General features: G+C 40.0%; 2 protein-coding genes and 1 pseudogene across 2 annotated transcripts; all 3 read left to right on the forward strand.

Annotated features, from left to right (window-relative positions):
• LOC125297056 overlaps positions 1-27,734 on the forward strand; it is a 321,071-nt pseudogene that overhangs the window by 255,023 nt on the left and 38,314 nt on the right.
• LOC125297058 (B-cell receptor CD22-like) lies at positions 5,707-18,198 on the forward strand. Its single transcript, XM_048247208.1, has 8 exons — positions 5,707-6,040; positions 6,148-6,402; positions 11,727-11,996; positions 12,573-12,842; positions 14,708-14,801; positions 14,909-14,966; positions 15,111-15,388; positions 17,979-18,198. The coding sequence occupies exons 1-8, from the start codon at positions 5,767-5,769 to the stop codon at positions 18,040-18,042; spliced, it is 1,563 nt and encodes a 520-aa protein (XP_048103165.1). The 5' UTR covers positions 5,707-5,766; the 3' UTR covers positions 18,043-18,198.
• On the forward strand, positions 20,373-27,581 carry LOC125297062. The gene is made up of 8 exons (XM_048247216.1): positions 20,373-20,777; positions 24,875-25,061; positions 25,144-25,249; positions 26,111-26,291; positions 26,442-26,628; positions 26,802-27,034; positions 27,127-27,282; positions 27,425-27,581. The coding sequence occupies exons 1-7, from the start codon at positions 20,706-20,708 to the stop codon at positions 27,232-27,234; spliced, it is 1,074 nt and encodes a 357-aa protein (XP_048103173.1). The 5' UTR covers positions 20,373-20,705; the 3' UTR covers positions 27,235-27,282; positions 27,425-27,581.

Here is a 27,734-nt window from a genome sequence, read left to right on the forward strand (position 1 = left end):
CATAAAGTGAGGACTGGCTCCTATGAAAGCAACAAAGTCAAACATCTGAAGGAGTCTCTCATATCTGAAGGTGTCTGCCATATGTTGTAATTTAATCTTTAAAGACAAAAAGATGATTCAAGCACTGCAGTGCAGACCAACATCCATTTTATGTGACATAGAAGAGAGAGAAAGTTTATGTGAAAGATTATATTTGTATGTTATGTATTACGGAGTTTGACTGCATTGAACATGCATGCAGAACTTGCACAGAGTAAACATTTTTTTTTTTTGTGATTGAAACACCTCATCACTCACTTCAGTTTTTTTTGGTGAATACAGACACGTGTGTGTGTTTTTACTATCAATAATTGTGTGTAATATCAAAATTGTGTGTGTTAAGCAATAAAAATATATTAACAAAAAAAAAATTGTGTGTTAGAGAGAGAGAGAGAGTGTGAGTATGAGTGAACTAGAAAACGCAATTCCAGGGAATTACCAGTGCATGAAAATGCAAAACATATGGTGTGAAATATATTGTTCAAACAGATGATGTGCTAATTGGCAACCAACATGATGAGGTTTAATATAGTTGAAATGACTGAACTAGGTAGATGAGGTTTAATATAGTTGGAATGACTGAACAGATAGGTGGATAGTTTAAAAGGTTCAATTATTTGCTAGGTAGATGAGGTTTAATAGTTGGAATGACGGAACTAGGTAGATGAGGTTTAATATAGTCTGGCCACCTGGCCTAGGATTCTAATTGCTTAACGGCAGTCTTAATAGAGCCATATTGTATGCTTAAAGCCTGAGACAGAGTATATAGTTTTAAAAATGTAGATAGTGTAATGGATGTTGATAGACAGAAAGTTGAATGGATGTTGATAGGCAGATTGGTTAATGGATGTTGATGGATAGTTTAATGGGTGGATGAGTGAATGGTTTGAAGAGGATGAATGGATGGTTTGAAGATGGATAGAAAGTTGGTTGAAATGTGCCTTATATCCTTGTAGAATGGAGAGACACAGAGAGAGTTGGCCTAGTTCAGCAGAAAGCAGTTGATACAGGTGCAATCAGTTGAACTGATTCTTTGATGGGGCCTATATGAGCAGCTGGAAGTTGATACAGGTGCAAATCAAGTTAATTAGTCCATTGTGATGTCATCAGCCTAATATTAAGTCTATGGGGAAATTTTGAGTAGTTTTTAATAAATAGTTGAAAAAGTATAAAAGTTACAAAGATGAAAAATACATTGCCCAGAAGTCCTACAGTAAGTAAGACCTACGTAACATAGTTTGAATGAAGTTTCTACGTTAAACAGTTGAAGCTGCATTAATTGCGTTAGAAGAAGATGAAGAAGAAGAAGAAGAAGAAGAAGCCTAGGAAGAACAGTACAGTGCATTTTCATGCACTGTAATGAATGAGTGAGTGAGTGAGTGTGTGTGTGTCTGGACACTGTCAATCAAAAAGAGGTCCCCTTTAACAGTTCCTCCAATCATCATGCAGAAATCCAGTGTCCTGACCAGCCCTCTGCCCCAATCGGAGAGAGGCTGAGCTTCCCTGGAAATGAGGTCATTAGAAAACTTGGAAGGACAGTGCAGTGCTTTGTAGTAAAAAGTGGAGGAATTGCTTTGCCAACACTACAATATCATTGAGTATTGCTTTTATTTGCAAGAATGTTTTTTATTTGATCCAGTGTTTAAAATAAATCATGAAATACAATTAAAACAAATAAAAAAACTTTTCTGACTGAGTTTTAGGTATAGTATAGTATAGTATAGTATAGTATAGTATAGTATTGTGTTGTGTGTGTTTGGATCTGTTCAAAGTGCCTATGTTTGACACACCATTGTGATAATTGTTTTATTATGATCGTTTATTACGAATGAAGTCCCCGGTCATCTACTTCCTGAATATTTGGTCAACGATACCGGGACACGAAATTTGGTGGGTAAACACTGGGCCCCGGGGCCCTCCCGTGCTGGAGCCCCGAACAAAAAAAAGCAGTTTTTCCTAAATAACTACCTGAACCGTGGCACTGAGGATGAAGAATCTTTTATGGTATGTTGGTCTCAAGGGCCCACATCAATCTGGCCCATAATCACTTATTTGTGATTTGCACCCCCCCGGTAAAAAATGAAAATGCAATATTATTCTGCTTTAATCGCCCCTATCTTCAGTTAAGATGTTCAGAACTGCACCAATTTTTATTTGTATGATTGACCTGGTATTCTCTGGGGGTATGCCAAGTTTCGTAGAATTTCATCCATGGGGGGGTCTTAAAAAAAATAGATTATTTGTACATTTAGTGACTGTACACTCATTGGCCTGTAGATGACGGTGCACACATATACACATGCACACACACACAGGCACCCACATACTATCGGTATTAGAACGGCCGATACATAATTACAAATTCAGTAGGATTAAAAGAAAGCCAAAATATATATTCATCATCATCATCATCATCATGGCTGCATTTCCAGTATTGGCGATAAGTAGTCGTTTGTCCACTAGATGGCGCATCGTTGCAGTGAGACGTAATTTTGTTGGAAGTTAAACGTGGGTTGGAATGGACGCTTCCTACAAGGACTATAGTTTACTGCAGAGAACGTCTAATAAGGATAGGATGATGTTCACATGAAATGTAATTCCCATTTCTTCTTGAAGCCGAAAGAAATCTGAGGATGTTTATCGGACATGCTTGGTTTTACTGCAGATGCGTTAATCTTATAATATCAATAAGGACCTAGGTAATGTTACCGTTAGCGTTGGTTGAGTGATGGAGGCCAATTTGATTGATTGCATTTGTAGAAAACTATAAATGCGGTTATACCAAGCAAATTGATAGCAGCACTGTAATTGTATCTTTCGACTGTCATTTGTTGCATGTGCTACAAAAATCATTCTGTGAAATGGAAGCCAACGTTACACCGGTCTGATACAGTTTTGCCTATACATGTGTGAGGCTGAGACGCCTGTTTATTTTTTTGTTTTAAGTGCGTGCAGGGTGTGAGAGGGGAATCGATGTGATTTGATTCCAGCTTGGTAGTTGTAGTCTGTGAAATTAAAAAGCACGCGTGTGTGTGAAGTATCCAAACAATGACACCTTCATTTCATTATGGCTGCTTTAGCAACACACCTTAAGCTTCTGTGTAGTGGGTCCCATTTAGAAGTGGCTACTTCATTCGGCTTTCCTTGACTCATGGAGCTGCGTGAATTTTATTACAACTTTCACCACGATATGGCAGTTTAAGTCCGCTTGATACTGTAAGGCGTAAGCCATTGGTTTCAAAGGAGATTTTATTTGTGTAAGCCAGCATAGCCTATTGACAATTTATGTTGTAAATAGGCCTACCTTATAAGCCTACCTGTAGCTTAGGGGAGCTAACAGCTTTCTATTAGGATCTAGTGTGTTAGTTACAGTTTTGTCATAACTCCCTGATGCATTTTTGCTTTTAGAATAGCCACAAGCGTGAACAATATCGGGTGCCTATGGACTAGGCTTGGTGAACCCAGCCTGATCTGCCCGCTATTTATTTTTTGATTTCTTAAAAGATTGAGGTTGGTCTGGTGAAAGCCAGACTAGCCATGGACCTCAGTTACACAATGCAAGGGAACATGAATCAGCCTATATTTGCACGAACAATAACGGACAACAGCTCTTCAACTTTGGCCCATTATGAACAGTCTAGCGGCGCATTTCATCAAGGCCCATTTGGACATGTCAGTTATTTGCACCACTAGATGTAAAACAGCATTTTGTTTCAGACTACTGTTACTTAATTTGTGCATTGACAATAAAGTATTACATGAACTAAAGATGACTAAAATCTTATGTAGAAGAAGAAACATTCACAAAAATCCATCCATCCAAAAAATGACCTTTGTTTTTGATAGCTGTTGAAAACGGCTAGGAACCGACAGAGATGTTTTTGTTTATTAATAAATAAATAAATACAAATAAAAATATAACATTTTGCTGATACCTTTTGCTTTTCCCAAATACAACGTAGCCTACAGGTGTAAGTGACCTTTCATCAATCCAGTTGCAATGGATGAACTGTGATGAACTGCCCTACTTGTGATTGTTTAGAGATTTTAAAGGTTTTATTACAATGCTACATCTTCTTTGGCTATTCTACAATCTATTCACCTTTTCAGCACCAGTAGGCTACTTTCTGTGCAGCCGCACACACACACTCAGGCATGCCAAACAAGCATACACAAAAGTTTCAAGAGTGGAGGATGGAGGAAAATATGGAGACAAATTGAAGTGCGATTTATTTTCGCGGAACGGATGTACAGGACTGAGCGGCGGTCATATTTTGTACCGCTATGCGGTACATCTAGTTTGGATTAGTTGTAGTTACCATAAACTCTTGGCCTAGTCCAACCAATCAGTAAGCTACACAGGCCAGCGGGAAGCCACACACTCATCCTGATTTCATCACCTCAATGGTCCAGGAGAGAACAAATGTAGCTCAAGACTCGGACTACAAGACTGCCATGAGCGACACTGGCATACACATATCTGAGCATTGTACCCAACAATCTCAACAAGTGCAGACAACATTTAACTCAACATTTAACTCAACAAGTGCAGACAACATTTAATTGAATAAAATAGCACCACATCATCACATACCCTTCACCATACCTAGATATTGGTATGGTTTTATTTCAGTTAGCCTAATAGCTGGTTTGATTAGCATTGAGAGATGATCGTATGGAAAGTACGCCATGCCAATCTCTAGGTATGGTGAAGGGTATGTGATAATGTGGGGCTATTTTAATTCCAAAGGCCAATGGAACTTTATCAGGATGCATAGTGTCCTGGATCCATATATCGCAATTTAACATAGGGGTGTATACTTATGCCCCTGTATTTTAAGGAAGAACATTTATTTATTAACAATACATTATTCATTCACAAAGAAAATTGGTGTCCTTAAAGGTCAGATTTGTCCTCATTTTTTGAATTAAGACATCAATTCCAAAAAGATGAGTTTTTATTCTTCTTTTTAGTCAACTTAAGCATGGGTTCACATACTTTTTCGTGCCACTGTATGTGCTATTGTCACACTACATTAGAATGTTGAAGTGTATTGAAGATGTATTGAAGATCGGGAAGATAATAAAATAAAAGGTTACACTTTACTTGACAGTATCGACATAAGAGTGACATGACACTGTCATGAACGTGTCATAAACAAGTCATAAACATTTATGACATAACACTTATTTTATTAAGTGTCATTTGGTTTTTGTCATAACAAGTTAGAGTTAGGTTTAGAGTTAGGGGTAAGGGTTAGGACTAGGGTTAGAGGTTAGGATTAGGGTTAGGGTTCATGTGTCATGACAGTGTCATGTGTTCATGACAGTGTCATGTCACTCTTATGTCAAGTAAAGTGTTACCAAATAAAAAAGTGCTCAGCAGGAGAACGGTGTGTTGATGTGTCTCATCCTTAGATTCCAATGCTTAATTCAACAGTAAAGCAAGGATACAACAAAATGCATGACATTAAAAAAGGTGAACTTAATTTGTCACATTTAAATTAGTTTTAGACAAATTGTTACTGTTAGTTCAATATGGAGCAGCAAGTCTAAAATGGTGGCAGAATGGAAACTACATGTGTTAAAGTATATGTCCATTTAGGAATGTAAACACACCATGCCTAATACATTCTTTCATATCTGGTTTGTGTTGCAGGAGGTCCAGAGTGGAGTGTTACATACAGCCCTACACACATCTGTGCTCTGGAGGGATCATCCGTTAGCATGTCCTGCTCTTACACCTACCCCAGTTATCTTAGAGTTAAAGAAACTTTCTGGACAAACCAGTACAAGTACTCAGTCAATTCTGATTTATCAAAAAATGTAATTTACAAGCAAAGGGTCACATTGGACAGTAAAAATAAACACAGGGAGGGCTCTCTGAACATGATTCAACTAACCAAAGCAGATCAACAGTATCAGTATTACTGTAGGATTACCACCAATGTAGACAATCAGAAAATGACAGGCATACCAGGAATTTCTTTGAAAATAACTGGTAAGTAAACACAAGCTGGATCAACATGCTAATAATAATATAATGATACTTTCTGTCAAATTACTTCCATCTATATATGAAAAAATACATATTCATACTTGTCTTAGATCTGCAGATTGTTTCAACTAGCGAAGAAAGAGTGACTGAGGGAGATCATGTGACTCTCACCTGCAACACCACCTGCACTCTGACTGGAAGCCCTTCATTCATCTGGAGCAAAGATGGACGTCCTGTAGAGAGGAACATCATCAACAACCAGCTGCAGCTCCACCCAGTCAGCAGAGAAGATGAGGGCAACTACACCTGTGCTGTTAGAGGCCATGAGGGTCTCCCATCTCCACGTTACAGGCTCCAAGTGATGTGTTAGTACAACTAACGTTATAAACCAAGATAAAAGATACAAGGCTCTATAATTAGCCATCTGAAACACCTGATCAGAGATGTAAGATTTAAGGACATTTAGGGCGTATAAAGTCCACATTCGCTAATTTAATGGTGTGATTTTGTGATCAGACGCCTGGCACATTTTTCAAAAGAGTTGTTCTTATGTTTCTCAATCATCCATGGGTGTGTTTTGAGTGTAACATCCTTTAAACCAATTAGAGTGCTGTCATTCCCTTTATTGTTTTGAACTCACATAAGACCTCCACAGAGACATCAGGAGAGTCTTAAGATAAGAACAAGCCTTGCGTTGTAGAGAAAAAATGTGAGAGCGCTGCAGTGGGCCACGAGTAAATCAAATGTTTCAGGTGCTCTTCAAGGGAAGTGGGCAGATAGGATTTAAAGGGACACCAGGCAAGCATGATGCTTTTTTCTCTAAGAAACTCCCCTTTCGCTCGGTCTGAAACTCTTTGATCTTCCGTCAAGGGTTTTCGCTGCTTTTTCACCGGCTCTGCCATTATACACACGTTTGCAACAATCGCTAGCGTTTAGTAGAGGATGTAATTATGACCGCCGCGCAGCTTTTTTTTTTTTTTTTTTTCCGCATGTCCAAATTTCCGTCAAGGATTCCCGGGACACTGAAAGACCGGGGTACACGAAACTAGGTGGGCATGTAACCCCACATGGATAGCATGGAACCATCGTTTTTTGTTTTGATCTGTAGCCCCCCCCCCCCCCCGATGGACTGGACCCCCTGAAAGGAGGGTAGGGCAGACACAGTTTTCTGTGAATATCTTGAGAACCGTAGGGCCTAGGATGACCATTTTTTTCTGTATGTTTGCCTCCAGGGGTCATCTTAACCCATTCCATGTGCACACATGTGCATAAACAGATACACACGCACACACATACATTCACAGTAATCATACGTATGACACATACTCACACAGTAGACATATGTACAGTGGGCAGTGCTTCGACTTGGCCAGCTTCACTCGCGGTCCGCGCGTGGGATCACGCGGTATCACACAACTTTAATTTGTATTTTCCAGTGAGACGCTGCAACAACCCAAACAACCGGTAGATGGCTCAAGTGAGCAGGGTGTCTCGTAAAAAGAAATGGAGCCTGGAAAACCCTACACAGACTTCACTACAGACTTTAGCAGACTGGTTTAGAAATAATGTAATAGCCAGAAATATGCCTGCCCTGCCCTAATAAAGAAATATTTGGTTAACTGCGAGTGAATCCCGTTTGCAGCCGTAGAGACGCAGGACAAATTAAACATTCTGGTTTTCTCCGAGTGCAACGATGATAGACAGACATCATTTGGACAAATATAGAGCATAGCCTATTAACCTCCGTTGCTCAGCCAAATGCCTTCCTGTTACGTCCTGTTATCACGGAGTTACAGGCGATAAACGATTTTTGATGGTCACAAGTTTACTTCATTAGGGACTGTTCGTTATTTATTTAAGGGGCTACCGGAGGAGTTTTGGGAGCATTAGTCCAAAAAGACGTGACCCTCCCTCGCCAGCAATACATTTTTCTATGACCCTCCAAAGTGATTATGAAAAAATCACTGTCAACTTTTTCCGGGTTTATCACGTACTGTATTTTAACGTTTTCACATATTTGGCCATAAGCCGTTTATCATAGGCTATCACGAAACCAAACTACAAAGGCTTAACACTTTAACAGGGGAATTAATTGGGCATGAATCATGCTGAACGCTATTTCGCTACCTTAGAATAATAAGGTTCTATCTGCGTGTTGAGTAGGTACAACCGGGACGATTGAAACGGGGACAAATGAAACATTCCGGTTTTCTCCGAGTGCAACGATGATAGACAGTCATCATTTGGACAAAACATGGAGCATATTAACCTCCGTTGCTCAGCCAAATGCCTTCCTGTTACATCCTGGTATCACGGAGTTACAAGCGATAAACGATTTTTGATGGTCACAAGTTTACTTCATTAGCGGTTTATTTTTTTGCACGGGGACCGAAACAATGCATGCCAACTTTTTCCGTGTTTATCACGTATTTTAACTTTCCCCCGCTGTCTTGCCGTTTTAATGTTTTCCCGTAGAATATCCCATATTTTAATACTCTCATAACAGCCCTGCCATCGGGCCTGTCTCTGTGTTGCCCTGTTGCTACCCCTTGCCCTTCCAACGAAACAGATGTCTTCAAATGATCGTTTTCCTTGCTTGAAGGCGAACTTAGAGTGATGTTAACCTATTTAAGTTTAACGGCGTGATTGTCGTGAGCGCACGATTGGCGCTTGCATGTTCGGCCTTATGTCTACGTCAATTCACCCGACACTAATATTCAAAATGTTGGAAACTATTTCGGCATAGCCTATAAAGCAGTTTAATTAAATGGAATGTTAGTTGTAAACAAACGAGCTACTTGGTGAGGCTTGGCCTCACAGATGCTCTCGTGCCTTAGATGGCAGAAAAAATCTTCACGATAGGCCTATTAACTAACCACCCGATTCACGTTGGCTGGGGGGAAGGGGGGCCATCAGACATTTGTGCCCAGTTAATCCGGCCCTGCCCCCAAAAAAAATCACACCTTCCCACCTCTGACAGCTTAAAAGAAGTCAAGAGGACTCCTTACTCACAGACCTATATCACAAACCTGCGGAATTTTGCCGTGTTTTGAAATCCTATGCAGCTACAGGAGCTTCCAATCGCGAGGAAGCAATTTTGCATTGTAGGCATAACTAACATGCAATAACGCCGCCAACAACAACCAAAACTAGGCTAATCATTGTCAACATGTAAATTAAATGTAACATTATTGTGAATCAAATTAAAATGTTCTCTTTTGCAAACGTAGGCATAGTAACAGAATAATTTAATAATGTTACAAAGATACTAAATCAATCCGTATGTTTCATGAGGCTACTAGGCTATTTGTTTTGCCTTGATTCATTTAGGTTAGGCCTTTTTATTCAGGGGCCGTATTCACAAAGAATTTTAAGGCTAAAAGTAGCTCCTAACTGGCGAATTTAGGAGCAACTCCTAAAAATAATGGGTGTGTCACTCCTAACTTTAGGACTCTTAGATTTTTAGACCTAAAAGTAGCACCTAAGTCTGGGACAGCTTAAGTCGAGAGGACTCCTAACTCACTAAGACCTATTCATAAACAGCTTTTTTGTGGCATTTTACGTTGCAATGTTTTGAAATGCGTAGCCTATGTGCAACAGGAGCTTCCAATCGCGAGGGAACAATTTTGCATTCATAAAAGGGATGCAATAACGCCACCAACAACAACCAAAACTACTCATTGTTAACATGTAAATGAAATGTAACGTTTCATTGTGAATCAAATTAAAATGTTCTCCTCTTTGGATATGGTGACAGATTCATTTAATAATGTTGCAAAGGTAGGCTACTGCATCAATCCATAGGCCTATGTTTCATTAGGCTACTAGGCTATTTGTTTTGCCTTACTCTTTATTCATTTAGGCTAGGCCTTTTTATTCAGTTATTAATCATCTTCCGTCCTTCGCACTACTTGTGTAGCGCACGCATTCTCCGACCTGTCAGTCATCATCGGAAGAGAGGTGTTTGGAATTCCCGCGTTACAATCGTCAGCCAATCAAGGTGGTCACTTCAGTCAAGCTTCGTGCATGAGTAATGACGTCATCCATTCGACGGTAGTCTATTAAAAATATAAGTTTTCGATGTCCCAAACGGAGAGCCATACTTTATTGTTTTTAACGATCTCTATGCTACTCACAAAAATGTAGGCATGGGGACATGATGAAGTAGGCTATCCAACTGTCGTGTGTTAAATTATTGTGATTACGAGCCAGTGGTTTTCAAACATTATGCGTGACTCGGACATCTAACTAAATGCAACAGGCTGACTACATTGCAGTCAAAAATGAGGACCAGTGGCAAATTGCAAATAGCTATTCGTTTTAAACCAAAATGAAAACATGGGTCATTTTTGTATAGGCTACTCTATTGCAGTCAGCCAAATATGAATGTAATTCTCGCGGCATAAAGCAGATGTATTTGTTTGTTATAAAAATGACGCCAGCCAGATAGTATTAAATCGGCAACAACATTGTTATCTGCAGAAGCCTACCCAAGGCTACAGATTAATTCTGAACAGTTATTTCTCTACTGGCTCAATTATCACACCACTGTTTTGATTTGCGTAGTTGCTTTAACCCCAACACTGACAATAATGTAGACAGCAAATTTCGATTTTTCGTTACCACCGTGTAGTCAAGCCTTAAGCCATACCCAAGTAGCCTAAATCGAGGTAATGTTTAATTATGCATGATTTATTTTGTTATTGAATTCGTAGGCTGGGATTACTCTCGGCAACAATTATGTTTAATGGTAGATCCTGCTTCAGAAGGGATGGCAGGCAGAGCGATGTACAGTGGCAGAGCGACGCATAGTGGCTGAAAGTGGTACTAAAGCTTCACGCAGCTTCACGCCGCGTAATGCGCGAATGAAGTGGTCATTTGAAAGCGATGCCCACTGTACGCATGACACAGACACACACACACACACCCACACACATAAACATAAACATGTACACGCACACATGCACACAAGAATTTCTCAGCATTATGAACAGGCAAGATGGGGGTGGGGTTGTATAAAATGAATTTTACATGTGAAATCTATGAACTAATCATGTTTTGGTAATTGTTGTCTAGCAGATACCAGTGAGAATTGAGTGTGGATAATGCAATTTAGTGAGACAGTTAGAATCATATAGTCATATTTTGTACCGCTCTGTGGTACATCTAGTTCATCCTGCTTCGGTCGGCGGGTAGGGTACACTGAACTTGCAAGCGGGATATTTTTCCTACAGGCAGTAGGGTCGGGCTAGAGAGTCTTCATTCGCCCTGTAATGAGTCATTTAACCATATATCGATTTTACTTAAGATGAGTAATTAACACGAAAACGTTGCCTGGTGTCCCTTTAAGAGAATGAAGGTAGGCTACAATAGATCCCGAGACACTCTGCTGATAAAAAATCTTGTATTGAGCGGACACTGACTCACCAACGCGTTTTGGCTCAAACAGAGTCTTTATCAAGATGGGCACTGTGCCAGGCCCTGCAATGTGCCAGGTTGTGCCTGGTGTACGATATAGCCCACAGTCTGTGATCAGAAATCCTTTTAGTCACATTCACTGAAATGTAACCTCTGTGTGTTCACAGTCTTATAAAAGTGATATTTGAATTCAGTGTACAAACGTGATACTTTGGGATCATGTAAGGGTGTAATTGTATTGTCTGTTAGCAATTCATTTGTATTTACCCAGATCCTCCAAAGAACACAACAATTGTGTCTGCTCCATCTGGTGAAATAACTGTGGGAACTAGAGTGACTCTGACCTGCATGAGTGAAGCTGACCCACCAGTACACACATACACCTGGATCAAGAAGAGTGGAGCTGTAGAACTGAAGTCAGGAAAGGAGAACACACTCACCTTCAGCAAGATCCGTTCTGAGGACAGTGGAGAGTATCTCTGTCGAGCAGACAATACGATTGGTCATCAGAACTCTCCTGCTGTGTCAATCAAGGTGTTATGTGAGTAATTCTATAAATCAACATAATTGGGAATGTAGCTGAGATTGCTATGGAGTCATTGATTGAAAAGCACGGCTGAAATACAACACACAAGCGACATAGGGTCATTCCACGTCAATTCAACCAGGGCCCACAAACAGGGCCCTGGTTGAATTGACGTGGAATGACCTTATGTCGCTTGTGTGCTCTTTCAATCAACCACGGTTTGAATCGGTGTGGTGTTGATAAGGATGTTGCCACAACTTTATTTCAACTGTAGGCTATTACTGGCCCCAAAACCACAAGTGTCATATTGCTTTAGTACAATGGATCTACAGCCAACCATATACAACCATATGAGTTTAATAAAATATTTTTTTCCTATTGGTTATTCGTTTTCTATTGTTTATTAGTACTATAGTTTAGTTTTCGCATTTAACATGTATTTGTATTTATCAAGATCCTCCTACGAACACACCAGAACATTAAGTCTGGTCCATCTGGTGAAATACGAGAGGGAAGCCCAGTGACCCTGACCTGCATGAGTGAAGCTGACTCACCACATACTGTTTCTACTGTATATGTCCTCTTCTCCAGATCCTCCAAATAACACAACAATTGTGTCTGATCCATCTGGTGAAATACCAGATGGAGGTAATGTGACTCTGACCTGCATGAGTGAAGCTGACCCACCAGTACACACATACACCTGGATCAAGAAGAGTGGAGCTGTAGAACTGAAGTCAGGAAAGGAGAACACACTCACCTTCAGCAAGATCCGTTCTGAGGACAGTGGAGAGTATCTCTGTCGAGCAGCCAATAGGATTGGTCATCAGGACTCTTCTGCTGTGCCTGTCCAGGTTTTATGTGAGTATCACTTTAAATCCACATGATTGGAAGCATCAAGGTATTATATATAACTGGAGAGAGTCATGACTCTTCTGCTGTGCCCAGGTTTTATGTGAGTATCACTTTAAATCCACCATCCATAGTCCCGCCCTCCATACAAATGAATGGTGGAGGCTAGGCTAGTAAATCCGGCCAATTTATAGTCAACACCATATTGAACACTGGGGTTCGGATCCAGCGCCAGTCGGCTCTGACCATGCGCCAAGTTCCAATGGAAATGACGCATGGAGCAACGTCGATTTTTATTGGATATTCTGTAATAAGAGAGTCGTCCTCCAGTTAAGAGAGTGGGAATAATGCACATACCTTGCTTGCCACGTAACAAGAAGAAGAAAAAGTTGCTCGGGAACGCGCGTGGAGTCCGAGTGGAGTCATCCTGAAGTGCAGCTTAATTTCATTGGCTAACAGCGGCATCTGCGACATCCAATCCAAATGAGGCAGCGGAGTCAAAGGCCAGAGCATCACCAGGCGTCGACATCGTATGTCTCAAATTATGTCCAGGGTCTGCTATTTACTTAAGCTTTGCAAAGCACCAATATTTATTTGGGGCAGGCTTGTATTCGAGGCAGACCTTTATTTTCTTACATTGTGTGTTTTATTGTGAGACATGCGTTTCGTTTGGAGCGGCATACCAGGCCATCAAAAGCAGACGATTTTCGGTTTGGTTTGGGATTTAATTTACTTTTGGAATGTTTTATTATATAGCTTAAGGACCCGTCCCAATACCTCCCCTACCCCTAGATGTTTGCCCTAACCCTCGTTTTTGCGCGTGCATGTGTAGGGCTAGGGTGTCCCATTACTTTAGGGAGCAAGGGGAAGTGCTATTTTTCCCTTAAAATCAACCCTCAAAATATAGCCAGGACCGATGCAGGCTTAAAACGAAGTGGGAGATGAAATTACCCAGGCCACATTTTTCATATATTTTCGCAAATAAGCATATTAAATTTTCGAAATATGTTGGAATATGTTAGTTTGATTCACATCTGATGGACTGTTGAGTTTTGAACACTAATGTTAGAAAATATCTCACAAAGCTATCTGACTATGTTCATGATATTTGCTGAGTGCTTTGACAGAGTCTGCCCATCAAATAACGTTATATATCTGATCTGGATAGTTTCGTCAATATTTAAGGTGTGTGTTCTGGCGTTCACACAAATATCTTTGTTGATTAACCAGACGTAGATAAATCAGCACAGCCCACACAACAATGACCGCTGGAACGGGCATGTTCCTGAATGAAAATAGTAGCAGGCTACTACCGGTAGACACGTCGGCGCTGCGCGTGACGTAGGTGAGCACGTTCGCTACGCTAATTTGCATATAGTGGTGTCCCAATTCATAGGGAAAGATCTTCACCTCCACTTCCCTTGTCGAAGGGGCTTCAATGTTGAGGGCAATCAAAACCAAGTGGAAATTTTAAGGGGGGAGAAATGGGACGGGCCCTAAATGTTGAGACTAATGGGCACTTAAATCTAGGGGGTATTTTTGGTTCACTGTAAAGTTTCATGTAGTTTAAAAAGTGTCGGAATTTCCAGCTGTTTATTGCGAGACACTCATTCATTGAACGTGCGCTGTGCTCTAATGGAAACCTTTTTGCATAGCCTAAATTGAGTTATTTTTTAAATATACATGGTTTACTTTTTATTAAATTCGTATGCCTCATCTCTATTATTTCATCAATGGAAATAATGAAACATAAGGAAACACACATATCCAAGTTAACACAACGATCAGAGGTTCAGAGATTGTTTGGATGGACAAAGATATTACATTTGTCGCAAACTAAGCCATCGTTTTTATTGTTGTTCTTCCAATCACAGCTATGTCCCATGACCGGACCATATTGATAGCTGTTCTGGCTGGAGTGGCGGTCTGTGTAGGTGTGGCTTTGCTCTGTGTCATGTGCAGATTGAGGTGAGATCAGTATGTGCTGCAATATAAATTCCAAACTCCTCAACAGTTATATGATGCCAAAGGATTCTCTCATCATCCTCTTAATATGTATTCATTTTTGTGGACAGGCAAAGTAAAAACGTGCCAACAAACAGTAATAGGACACCAGGTGATGAAAACCACCAGGTGACATGACTTCTCTTTATTTCAGCTTAAGGGTTCAATGTCAGTCAATGACTCCACGTTTGTCAACATGTCTAGTGTAACATGAACATGACATACAGAAGCTGAAAAAGTAGCTAATCACACTTATGTTCTTCATTGTTATAGGATGATGATGTCCTGTATGCCACCATTGATTTCAAGAGGTCTGGGCAGAGCAGAGCTGCTGGTCACCTCAATGTTGCGGCTGCAGGAGGAGCAGAGGATGATGTCCAGTACTCCACCATCCAGCCCCACGGCTCAACACAGACTGCAGGAGGAGCAGAGGATGATGTCCAGTACTCCACCATCCAGCCCCACGGCTCCAGACAGACTGCAGGAGCTCAGGGGGATGACGATGTCCAGTACTCGAGTGTCCACTTCAAAAAGGCAGCTGGTGTCAAAGGGTATGTACTGGATCTCATTTTATCAATGTCACTCTGAAGCACAGCATACCAATACATCTGCATCTCTCAGTTCAGTTAATACAAACATTGGCTAATCAATGCTTTTGTATAGTTTGCCTTTGTATAGTTTTTTATAATGCTTTGGAAATAATCTGTTTAATTTAGTTTTAAGGAAATATTATATATTTTTAAAAATTATGTATATATTGAGAACGAAATCTCCCTGCGGTAACGGGAGCTTGTGCATTGTGGCCAGATGCACAAAGTGGGCTGAGCCGGACTGGAGTTAATGAATAAAATATTTGGTTAATGCTGACCAATAGCAGTGTTGAGGAATACCTTCAGAGACAGACTGGCCATCTGGAATATGGGCAAATGACAGAAGGGACTGCCGTAATTTGGGTTGCTCAGAGTAGGTTATCATCACTGACAAACGTGATTTCAGTCCTGTGGCCTAGCCTATTCAACATTCAAATGAAGGCAGGCCCTTATAATATGTATAACACATAGGCTTATCACTTCTGGAGCCCTCAATGGAGATATTCTATACAATATGGGTCACCTATTAACACCTAGCTAACTTAATGATGTTAGGTAATCATAAGGGTCAGTTACAGTTTTTCTCAGTCACTTTGGTGCATTTCTCTTATCATAATCGTCTCTCTGTGTCGTCCTGTCAAAGTCCTGTATGTAAGTTAGTTGGTAAATGTCAAGTTTGTAGTTTAAGAATAAAGTCTGTCTGTTTGTCTGAAATACAGCCTGTAAAAGTCTTGCACGTGGGTCCTATCCTGAGAATCGTGACAGCCATTTAAACGTGTTTTACCTGCAGCTTAGCCACATACAGTAACACAGATTCCCTGGCAGGTGTAATAGAAAGAAACAAAATTCCAGTGGATATTTCACGTCTTATCAAAGACTGGCGGCTGTTAAGAGTGACGTTTTTTGCCTAAAAAATAAAGCCAAAACACGTCTGTGAATTTAAGGATTTTAACAGCAGGCTGTGAAGTTCAATGCTAGACTCTTTTACGGAGGAAAATCATGCTAAAACAAAACTCTGTAGACACAAGTTTGATCGTGTTGGTATAAATATGTGTTGTTATATGTGATTCCTACATTGTAAAAAAAAATACTAACGTCTTGGTAACCTTGTAAACATATTTAAGTAGATTAAGAAAGCCACCACTCTGATCACCTCTATGGTTAGATTAGTTTTTTTAGATCCGGTTAAATTGCTGCCTTGTCAACGCTACTGTACGTTATGGCTTCGGTGGGCTTCTCTGTGTCAAGAGGGGTTTGATTGTGTTTACTGTTGACAGACATTGTGACAGTATAAAGAAAACAAATGCTTTTACAGCATTGTGCAAATGAAAAAATGACTAATATTTAGTATTTAGCTTAGTTTGCTTTTGAGGCATAAACTAAGCATTTTGAACAAGATGTGAACTTTTAGGTTATCCACTATGCGGTGCAGTTTGCACTAATTGTTTTGAGAAACTACTAATATTGTGCAAATGTGCATTATGATTTGAGAAATGCACCAAAGAACTGAGAAAAACTGTAATGTTACCAGGGATGTCATGGTAAAATAAGAGGTAAAACTATGAGTTTTGTGATCTCAGTGAGGTGCATCTGTCACCTGCATCTGTACTCCTCATTTTAAAAAGGAAGAGAAACACAATGGGTGCCAAAGCAACTTTGCATAAAGAGTCAGGGACCTGTCTGTCTAGCTTTACTTGGCTCCTAGTAAAGGTGATGAATAATAAGAAAAAGTAGAAAGTAAAGGAATGTGTGTGTGTGTGTGTGTGGGGAGCTACAAAGCTTTATGGTCATCAGATTTGTTTAGATGGACAACTCCACCCAATTGATAAAAAAAAAGATATAATTTCACTAAATCAGTGATTTACTACATTGGTGTGATTAACTTCTTTTAACCTTCCCATCAACGTAATAACTTCCTGCAAACGTAATAATAATTATTTAAAACATGCATATTGTTATTGTGCTGGTGGTTTATTATGTTGGTGGGAAGTTATTATGTTGGTGGGTGTTACATTCGGTTCTCAAACTTGGGCCCTATATGTTTACCCCTGGTACAATTAGCTGGCCACACAGCTGGGCTATTCTCACCCTGTATGAAGCGTGACAAAAAAAAATATGTTGTGCATGCACAAAAAAACATGGCAGACATTTGTTTATTCATCAGGAGAAAGAGAAGAATTCAGAAAGGTTTCGGCACTAATATTTATTTTGATGGCTTTTCTGGTGGAAAAGTTGTGTTTTATTTTCATAATCTTTGTTAAGTGAATACATTTCAGTTTGTTAGTTAACAGCAATCTCATGATTATGACGGTCAGGTTAGTCTACAAACTCTTAAAGTTGCCTGCATACTCCATCTCTGCAGAGGTGGCGCACAATTTGAAGAAGAAACAATGAATAAAGCAATTCTCAAACCACGGTGTAAATACATTGCTATATACACCAGGGTACAAATAGCATCCACTTCTAATTATACACAGGTAGAAATAGCTTACACTGATATGTTTACCTGGTTTGCTGCTATGCTAACCTCTATGCTTATGTCTCCCTGCAGTTCTCCTGACCAGCCAGAGGGGGAGCTCTCTGTGATCTACAGCAGTGTTCATATGAGAGCATAAAGTAAATCGTTGGAGGAAACAGCCATTAGCAAATGTGTTAAAGAAAATCCATAACCTAAGCTCAGGTAGTGCTGAAGGGTTTATAGGACTGTATGCCTGCTTTTTGTTTTTAATGTTATTGAATTTATGAAGATGCATGATTGACTGTATATTAAAGGTATGCATATTTAGCAATACTAATCTTATGCATGTTTTGTGAATCCTGCAAAATAGATCCTCATGGTTCTCTTTCGGTCCATTCAGTGTTCAGTGCGCTTCACAAAAAAAAAAAAAAACAATACTGCAGTTTGTTGTTTTCTTGGGCCAATGCTTAAGTTTGTTGTTTTCTTGGGCAACACAGTCACAATGCTATAATGCTTTAGAAATACCAACTTAGCTTTCAGAGTGAATCTTGTTGCTTTACTTGCATTGTATTTAGCAAACTGGGCTGCACCTCTTTTTTGTCTTCTCCCACCCAGGCTGTTTTCACATATACCATGTTAAGTACATCTCTGCATAATAGTATGTCATTCCTATCTAAGATGCACCTGAATTTCAATGCAATAAATATGCAAATAATGCATGACACACATAATATAATAGATATGTCATTCCTGTCTAAAAACATGCATACACAAAAAAACATGGCAGACATTTGTTTATTCATCAGGAGAAAGAGAAGAATTCAGAAAGGTTTCGGCACTAATATTTATTCTGATGGCTTTTCTGGTGGAAAAGTTGTGTTTTATTTTCATAATCTTTGTTAAGTGAATACATTTCAGTTTGTTAGTTAACAGCAATCTCATGATTATGACGGTCAGGTTAGTCTACGAACTCTTAAAGTTGCCTGCATACTCCATCTCTGCAGAGGTGGCGCACAATTTGAAGAAGAAACAATGAATAAAGCAATTCTCAAACCACGGTGTAAATACATTGCTATATACACCAGGGTACAAATAGCATCCACTTCTAATTATACACAGGTAGAAATAGCTTACACTGATATGTTTACCTGGTTTGCTGCTATGCTAACCTCTATGCTTATGTCTCCCTGCAGTTCTCCTGACCAGCCAGAGGGGGAGCTCTCTGTGATCTACAGCAGTGTTCATATGAGAGCATAAAGTAAATCGTTGGAGGAAACAGCCATTAGCAAATGTGTTAAAGAAAATCCATAACCTAAGCTCAGGTAGTGCTGAAGGGTTTATAGGACTGTATGCCTGCTTTTTGTTTTTAATGTTATTGAATTTATGAAGATGCATGATTGACTGTATATTAAAGGTATGCATATTTAGCAATACTAATCTTATGCATGTTTTGTGAATCCTGCAAAATAGATCCTCATGGTTCTCTTTCGGTCCATTCAGTGTTCAGTGCGCTTCACAAAAAAAAAAAAAAAAAACAATACTGCCCTGCCTTCAGTTTGTTGTTTTCTTGGGCAACACAGTCACAATGCTATAATGCTTTAGACATACCAACTTAGCTTTCAGAGTGGGCAACACAGTCACAATGCTATAATGCTTTAGACATACCAACTTAGCTTTCAGAGTGAATCTTGTTCCTTTACTTGCATTGTATTTAGCAAACTGGGCTGCACCTTTTTTTTTTGTCTTCTCCCACCCAGGCTGTTTTCACATATCAAGGATTCCCAGGGACACTGAAAGACCGATCATATAGGGGTACAAAAACTTGGTGGGCATGTACCCCCACATGGATAGCATGGAACCGTCATTTTTTTCGTTTTCATCTGCAGCCCCCGCTGGACTGGACCCCGAAAGGAGGGTAGGGCAGACACAGTTCTCTGTGAATCTTTTATGGTATGTTGGTCTCAAGGGCCCACATCAACCTGGCTCATAATCACTCATTTGTGATTTGCCCCCGGTAAAAAATGAAAATGCAATATTATTCTGCTTTTAATCGCCCCTATCTTCAGTTAAGATGTTCAGAACTGCACCAAATTGTATGTGTATGATTGACCTGGCATTCTCTGGGGGTCTGGGGGTATGCCAAGTTTTCAGTAGAATTTCATCCATGGGGGCTAAAAAAATTAGGTTATGTGTACATTTAGTGACTGTACACTCATTGGCCTGTAAATGGCGGTGCACACATATAAACATGCACACACACAGGCACCCACATACTATCGGTATTAGAACGGCCGATACATAATTACAAATTCAATAGGATCAAAAGAAAGCCAAAATATTCATCATCATCATCATGGCTGCATTTTCAGTATTGGCGATAAGTAGTCGTTTGTCCACTAGATGGCGCATCGTTGCAGTGAGACGTAATTTTGTTGGAAGTTAAAAGTGGGTTGAAAAAATAATGGACACTTCCTACAACCCAGATAGCAGACTTTCTGGCAGCACTTTGGCATACATCTGAAGATTTTGGGCTTTGATATGGCAGACCAAAACTTTTGGCTTCAATGTGGCATGATTATGGGCAGCCATAACAGATAAGAAAGCGCCAGTAGTGTATGGCTGAATTATGGCATATATCTGGTCAACCGTAGCGTTAGATCAAGAGCGGGGACAGCATCTGATGACGCATACAGGCTGTTTGGCATGTTTATGGACAGCCAGAAGATGGGCGAAGAGCGGGACAGAGTCTACCCGTATGTGGGTGAGTTCTGGCATGTTTCTGGCTAACCAAAAGACTCAGCAAAAGACCGGGAATTTTCCATGGAATTTTCAAACTTTCTACTCGAACAAGACCCAGCCGCCCAGTTCGACCAGCGAGCAATCACAGTTGAGGTATGTATGTCTCCATTAATCTTTTAAGTTTTATATTCAGGGAAGTGTATTCAATAACCTTTGTCTAGCAATTGTACAGCTTTTAAACATGTTAAACATATTTACGCGTTATTGATTTACTCGTAGTAACATTGGATTTGCTGTGATTGTACCCTTTAATGTGAGACAGTTAGAAGCTAGCTGCTAACGTTAGTTCCCATGATACTGTTAACGTTAAGATGCTAGTTCCCACGACGGTGCAGTTCTGGTAGGCTGTTATGGTTAATAAGGATTAGATAATAAGAACAAGAATTAGCAAATACCTGCCTAATACGAAACATGTTGTGGTTTAACGAGGTAACGTTAATTGAGCCGATATTAACGGGGAGCTCCCAGTTAAGTTAGCCATCTTGCCAGTTTTGTGGGGTGTGCATTTGTGCCTCTTAACAGACACAAAATGCAATTCAAATTGGCCATTATGTGACAACAAGATGCGTTTTCATCTCATACATTGCGAAGAAATCGTTTAAATTCAAAGATTGTACTGTCACCAACCTATTTTCCCAATTTCCCATCGGTCGCTTTACCAAAAGCCTAGAAGACTTGATCACGGAGGTCATAGCAACTTCGCGACTAAACTTGCAGTTTATTTCCCCGCAATGTATGAGTTAAAAACGCATCTTGTTGTCACGTAAGGCCCTGTTCATGTTGCACAGAAATTTTAATTGCATTTTGTGTCTGTTAAGAGGCACAAACAAAGACACTCTAGATCAGTGGTCCCCAAACTTTTTCTTCCGAGGGCCAGCTCACTATGCCTGGCTCTAAGAAAGGGCCAGAGACTCGGAGTATATCAGTAACCTTAAAATAGCTTAGTGCTGTGAACAACAACAGTCCACCTTAGTTGAATATTCCATTACATTTAATCATAGGCTACTGGAATTTAATACCATTGTTAGCTGTGTTTATATTGCCATCACGCCATGTAAAATGTAGCTCAAATGAAATAATACTAATAAAAAAGACTTTAGCATTCCCAAAAGTATTAGCAGGGAGTCCCAAAAGTATATTTTATCTAAAATGTGTGAACTCTGAACTCTGTGTCTTTGCATACACAGCTGAAGTTGGACAAGCAATATCCTACAAATAATTTAATAATCAAACTATGAGAGTTTTATGAAGTGCTGGCAAAAACATCTGAAATGACCACCATTCTAACTTCCACTCACCTGATGAGAACTTTGAAGTGTGAATTTGGATGAACATTTGAACAAGTGAATAAAAAATAGAAATGATTATCCCAGGAAGTCCCAGAAATATGACTTGAATAGAAGTTAGTTAGTTATTAACAATTAATTGATAAACTTTTAGAATACTTTGAGCACTGATGCAGTCAGCATAGGCCTCTTTACATTGTTTGCAGGTAAGCCTACATTTCATTCCGTTTTCAATGGTAAACGCGAAACAGCGCCAAAACAACCACCAGTGGACAAAAATAGTATTACACGTGTACTGTTAAGACTCGCCATAGAGAATGAATGGGGGAAATTACGGAGGTTATAGTTTGGCAATGTCATATATGTTTTGGGGGGCCACCCAAAATGAGGGTTTGGGGACCACTGCTCTAGATCATGCCCCTAAAACGTCGTTTTTGTAACCCCCTTACTGCAGTTAAACTAATCATGGTTTTCGGTTGTTTTCTGTTTTGTTCTTAGTGCATAATGGCATACAGTCAGTGGAGTAATATACGGAAGAAGGCTCTTAAAAAAGTGGCGACTCTGAAATTGAGTTTGCTATAAACAGTGATGATGATGTAGCTGATAGTTCTCAGTTGTGTGCTCTAGACATGCCAAGGGAGGATTTTGAAATGGAACCTGATGACAGTTCTGATGGTGGTGATGATGATGATGATCATGATAGCGTTTCCCAGTCTGAACAGCCCAGTCTGACAAAGGTGTTGTCAGACTGGGCTGTTCAGTATGGCGTTTCTTTAGTTGCTCTATCAGCACTTCTGTCCATTCTCAGGGTTTACCACCCTTGTCTACCAAAGGATGGTCGATCTTTGTTGAAAACGAAGGTACATTACATGGTGGAAAATTTAGCAGGTGGCTCTTTCTACTATTTTGGAATCATGAATGCACTTAGTAAAACTTTGGAGAAATTGTCAAGCAAAGTCCATGACTCACATCTATTTAAAATACAACTGAACATCGATGGCCTGCCACTTTTCAAAAGCTCCTCTTTGCAGTTTTGGCCCATCTTGGGTATGTTACAGGAAGACCCAATGAGAAGACCTGTTTTGATTGCTTTGTTCTGTGGGAATTCCAAACCAATGTCCTTGACTGAGTACCTGGGTGCTCTTATAAATGAGCTGAGGATGTTGGCAGATGGATTTGTAATAGGTGGGAAGAAGTGTTTTCTTAAAGTCGGTTCAGTTATGTGTGATGCTCCAGCCAGAGCTTACGTTAAAGCCATCAAGTCTCACACAGGGTATTCCGGGTGCGATAAATGCACTCAGTCAGGTATTTACATCAGTCATCGCATGACTTTCCCTGATATGTATGCTGCCCGTAGGACTGATGAACTTTTCAAGGCTGGTAGTGATGAGGACCATCATGTAGGACACTCACCCCTCACAGAATTGGACTTTGGCATGGTCAGTGGTTTCCCCCACGACTACATGCATTTGGTTTGTCTCGGTGTGGTTCGTAAGCTGTTTGACTTGTGGATGGGGACTGCTGGACCTCTACGCTGCCGCATTTCCGCTAGACAGTCCAGTCTTATCTCAGAGAAACTGCTCAGTTTGAAGCCTTATGTGTCTGCAGAGTTTGCAAGAAAGCCAAGGGAACTAAAAGAAAGCAACTGAACTCAGGCAGTTTTTACTGTACACGGGTCCAGTTGTTTTAAAGAATGTTTTAGCTGCGGAGGTGTATGAAAATTTCATGCTGTTGTCAGTTGCCATACATATTTTGGCAAGCCCCTTGTTATGTCATGTAATGAATGACTTTGCCGGATCTTTACTGTGCGCATTTGTGGAGCATTTCCAAAAATTATATGGTGCCGAGTTTGTTGTCTACAACATTCATGGCTTAGTCCATCTCAATGAAGACGTGAAGATTCATGGTCATTTAGACCTCATATCTGGGTTTCCTTTTGAAAATGACTTGGGTAAATTGAAGAAAATGGTCAGGAAACCTCACAGTCCTTTGGCCCAGGTAATTAGACGTGTGTCGGAAATGACCAGCATCAGTGCTGAGACATTAGAGAAGCATACATTTACAGCAAGGGGGGGAACACCAAGAGGGGCCTGTGCTTCTATACCCTACTGCAAAGCAATTTAAACATGTTTTGTATGATGGTGTTGAGATGAAAACGTCACATGGTGACAACTGCTTCAGGATCAACATTGACATTGTCTTAGTTCAAAATATACTTTTATTTGAAGAGGTCTATTATGTAGTGTATCGGGCATACAGCAAAAATGAGTTTTTCTTTACTTATCCACTAAATTCCTCTGAATTGGGCATCCTAGTTGTTTCAAATCTGTCACCAGACCTTCAATGTGCAAGGCTGGACAGAAATGTAAAAAAATATGTCAGGCTTCCACGTGAGGTTGAGGCCAACTTTGTTGTTTTCCTCTTTTACATCTTGAATGATCTGTTAAATTCTATCTATCTTTTCTATCTTTTCTATCTATCTATATAAAAAATAAAGTTACAGTTTCAGTTACGTGGTTTACATAGTTCAGTTACATGATTACACGGTTTTACCTAAAAAGACATGCCAAAAAGCTTTGTTTGTTGATAGAGGCCCTGAAATGCTGAGAGGTGGTTGTAAATTATTGTTTTCTGTGGCTGCTACTCTTATTGCTGTCTGAGCCTCACTGAGTGAACAGTTTCCATAGTTGATAAAGATGTAGCTTGTCAGCAAACTCTCCAAAGTGCAGTGGTAGGATTTTGATCAGTCAAAGCCTCCTGAGTCTCTTCAAGAAGTTGTCAATGTGCAAGACTTGGTCCCACCACGTTATGTTAGTATACATTTTACACATTAGGTTGGTGTTAATTGTTGTGATGTTATTTACTTCCTATAGAAATCATAAAATGTTTTTTCTGTCATTACAGGAAACTATGTATCACATTGTCAGCTTTGATGATTTTGATGAGGTTGAGGTGGTGCCAGCGACCTGGGTCAATGGGGGAGTCTGTCGGTGGCCCCCTTATAAAGGAGAAGGGTTGCAGAGGGCCATAAAGAACTTTCAGGAGCCAGACAACACCTGGGCCCTGTATAATGTCTGTGTGCTATACACAGGTGAGTGAGTGAATAAGTTATAAACTGATAACTATTAAAAGATCAGTGACATAATGTTAAAATTGAGTTCTGTTTTAAACAGATAATTATCACGAGGCGAGGAAAAGGTTGCCACTCGCAGAGCAACAGACTGATCTTCAGTCAGAGGCAGAGATTGATGCTGGACGACCCCAAAAAAGAAAAATCAAGTAAGAAGTTCACAAAACTAAAGTGCTTTTGTTTTTTTGCAAATTGTCTCCCCTTTATTACATTATTTTTTAATTATATTATATTTTATTATGACAATAGTTTCTATTTTTTAAATTGTTGACTGGTGAATACTATGCCAAAACAAATATGTGACCCTGCAAGGCGAAACCAGACGCTTTGGTAAAATTTACAAAATTAAGTCCAGAAGAGGAGAAAATCACCTTTTCAAGTAAATTGTCATCTGCCCCCTAGTTAATACCTGTGATGGTCATAAGGTGTCACTATAGAATATAATTAATGTATTTCGGGGGAAGGAAGTTCTGTGTACACAGATTGTGTATAGGCCTACTTTTAAAATGTGCGACGTCAATGGAAAACTTCTCCTGGTCCGTAAAATGACGCCAGGATATTTCTAAAAGTTTGTGCTTTTGACCGTTCGTGCCCTGAAAGGCAAGTCTTTCACATTCATATTCGGTTACATCTGCCACGAACGATAGAGAGCTGACACATGGAGTAACGAGTAAAGAGTAATGAGTCAATTTTAGCTCTACCGTAAAACCTTATAGCGCCGTGGACAAAGGGAATGACTGCTAATGTGTTGAATCTTCACCTAAATAAAGTCAGTGTTTAACAGTCAAAATGTATGTTTATCCATGAAATTTGTTCACAATATGAAAGTGTAGACTGTATACTGTGGAATTATGCGAAAAAGTGAAATTCGACATTTTAACCTGTATGTTTGTTTATCGTGGATTTTCTCAAAATAGCACTGTGCGCAAAGCGACTGGTTTCGCCTTGCAGGGTCACATATCCACTTTGTCTATTATTGTGGTGTTTTTCTTGTGTATTTGTCTCCAAAGGCGGAATCGGCACTTCGATGTATATGAGAGTGACGATGAAGAGGTGGCACCCAAGAGGAGCATGCTACCAAAGCCCCCTCAGATACCATCACCATCACGTTTCCGGCGATACATTATCAGCCCACAATCAGACCAAGTGGGGTTCTCGGAGATTGGAAACAACGAGATCTCAAATAACCATGTAATAAATGTTCACTCAGTTTCAGTTCTTGATATTATAAGTACATTTAGACCTAGGTTTAATGAGAAATAAATGTTGGATGTTTAAATTAGTTAAATGTAAAGATTCAAAGCATTACTGTTAAGTGAATATTTTTTTACCCATTTCTAGCATGTAACAACCCTTGGGTCAACATTGCACCAGGCCATTGATGCAGTTAATTTAACTGAGGTAGCCAATGGTGAAGTTGACACAGGGCCAGCTTTAAACCAGGGCCAGATTAGGGAGGTTCAAGCAGCTCCAGAGGCCCCAAGACAACGCCTGAAAAATTCATCTGTCTGTGGACAATTATGTGGATGTAAGAATTATTGTATTGCATTGTATTGTTGAATTATTGGAGGCTTCGATAGATAGATAGAGACACTAATTTTCTGCTGTATTGTTGAATTATTGGAGGCTTCGATAGATAGATAGATAGATAGATAGATAGATACACTAATTTTCTGCTTTCTTGTTGAAAATGCTTTACAGCTTTGCTGCATGACATGCTGGTGAAGCAGGAAATAATAATAGAGCAGCAGAAAAATATAGTGAGAATGGTGCAGGACCTACATGCTGCCTTTGCCTCTGCTACCGACGGCTCCAATGTTACACAGGGGACAGTGTACACTAGGCACAGTGCTTATTTTCCATTAAAGGGCCCAGATGATTTAATGGTTCTGGAAAGAGACCTTCAGTCTGTTCTGGAACTGAAGAAGGATTTAGTGAGTTGTTATATTTCATAGAGACAGAGTAAGACAGGTTAATGTAATTGTAGTTGATTTGAAAATCAATGTGGATAATTCTCTACTTTCAGACTCTTTTGCTTGGACTAGCAGGGGGTGCCACCTTAAGAGAAACTGTTTGGAGGGTTTTACAAAGGGAACCAATGAATTTTCTCAGAAGGTCACCTGGAGGGGGTTGAGTGGAAAGGTGGCCTTTGAAAAACAACTTCTGAAAACCATAGTAATAGGTTGGTTTGACCATTTCATTACTTTTTTTCTCTCTTGCCTAATCCTCAATTACAAAAGTTGTTGTATTTACGCTTCCAAGGTTACTTCTGCATTTAGTAATTCTGTTTGTTTGTTTTGTCTTTGTTCATGCTTTACTATTAGATGCAGTTAGGAGAAACCCTGTGTGCTCTGTTGCTACTGAGGCTGAAATTGAAACTACTATTAAAAAGTGGTTTTACTGGGCTGGGGATAGAAATGGAGGCAGGAAGAGGCGCCTTCACTCACCCAGCAACCCAGACACCCAGACACAAGGCACCCAGAAAGGCAGCTACACATCCACCAGCTACTCAGTTACCCAGCTACCCAGCCACCCAGCTACCCAGCCACCAGCTGCCCAGCACCCAGCTACCCAGTTGCACAGCTACCCAGCCATCCAGCACCCAGCTACCCAGCCACCCAGCACCGGGCTACC

This window comes from Alosa alosa, chromosome 7 (assembly GCF_017589495.1).
Source record: "Alosa alosa isolate M-15738 ecotype Scorff River chromosome 7, AALO_Geno_1.1, whole genome shotgun sequence".
NCBI classification, from domain to species: Eukaryota; Metazoa; Chordata; class Actinopteri; order Clupeiformes; family Clupeidae; genus Alosa; species Alosa alosa.

What these genes read in the sequence shown, in the direction of transcription:
- LOC125297058 (XM_048247208.1), top strand. Translation starts at nt 5,767, where the DNA reads ATGTCCTGCTCTTACACCTACCCCAGTTATCTTAGAGTTAAAGAAACT. An exon ending in TTACAGGCTCCAAGTGATGT is followed by an intron (nt 6,403 to 11,726) that starts GTTAGTACAACT and finishes GTATTTACCCAG; the next exon opens with ATCCTCCAAAGAACACAACA. An exon ending in AAGGCAGCTGGTGTCAAAGG is followed by an intron (nt 15,389 to 17,978) that starts GTATGTACTGGA and finishes GTCTCCCTGCAG; the next exon opens with TTCTCCTGACCAGCCAGAGG.
- LOC125297062 (XM_048247216.1), top strand. Translation starts at nt 20,706, where the DNA reads ATGGAATTTTCAAACTTTCTACTCGAACAAGACCCAGCCGCCCAGTTC. An exon ending in TGTCTGTGTGCTATACACAG is followed by an intron (nt 25,062 to 25,143) that starts GTGAGTGAGTGA and finishes TGTTTTAAACAG; the next exon opens with ATAATTATCACGAGGCGAGG. An exon ending in TGGAACTGAAGAAGGATTTA is followed by an intron (nt 27,035 to 27,126) that starts GTGAGTTGTTAT and finishes CTCTACTTTCAG; the next exon opens with ACTCTTTTGCTTGGACTAGC.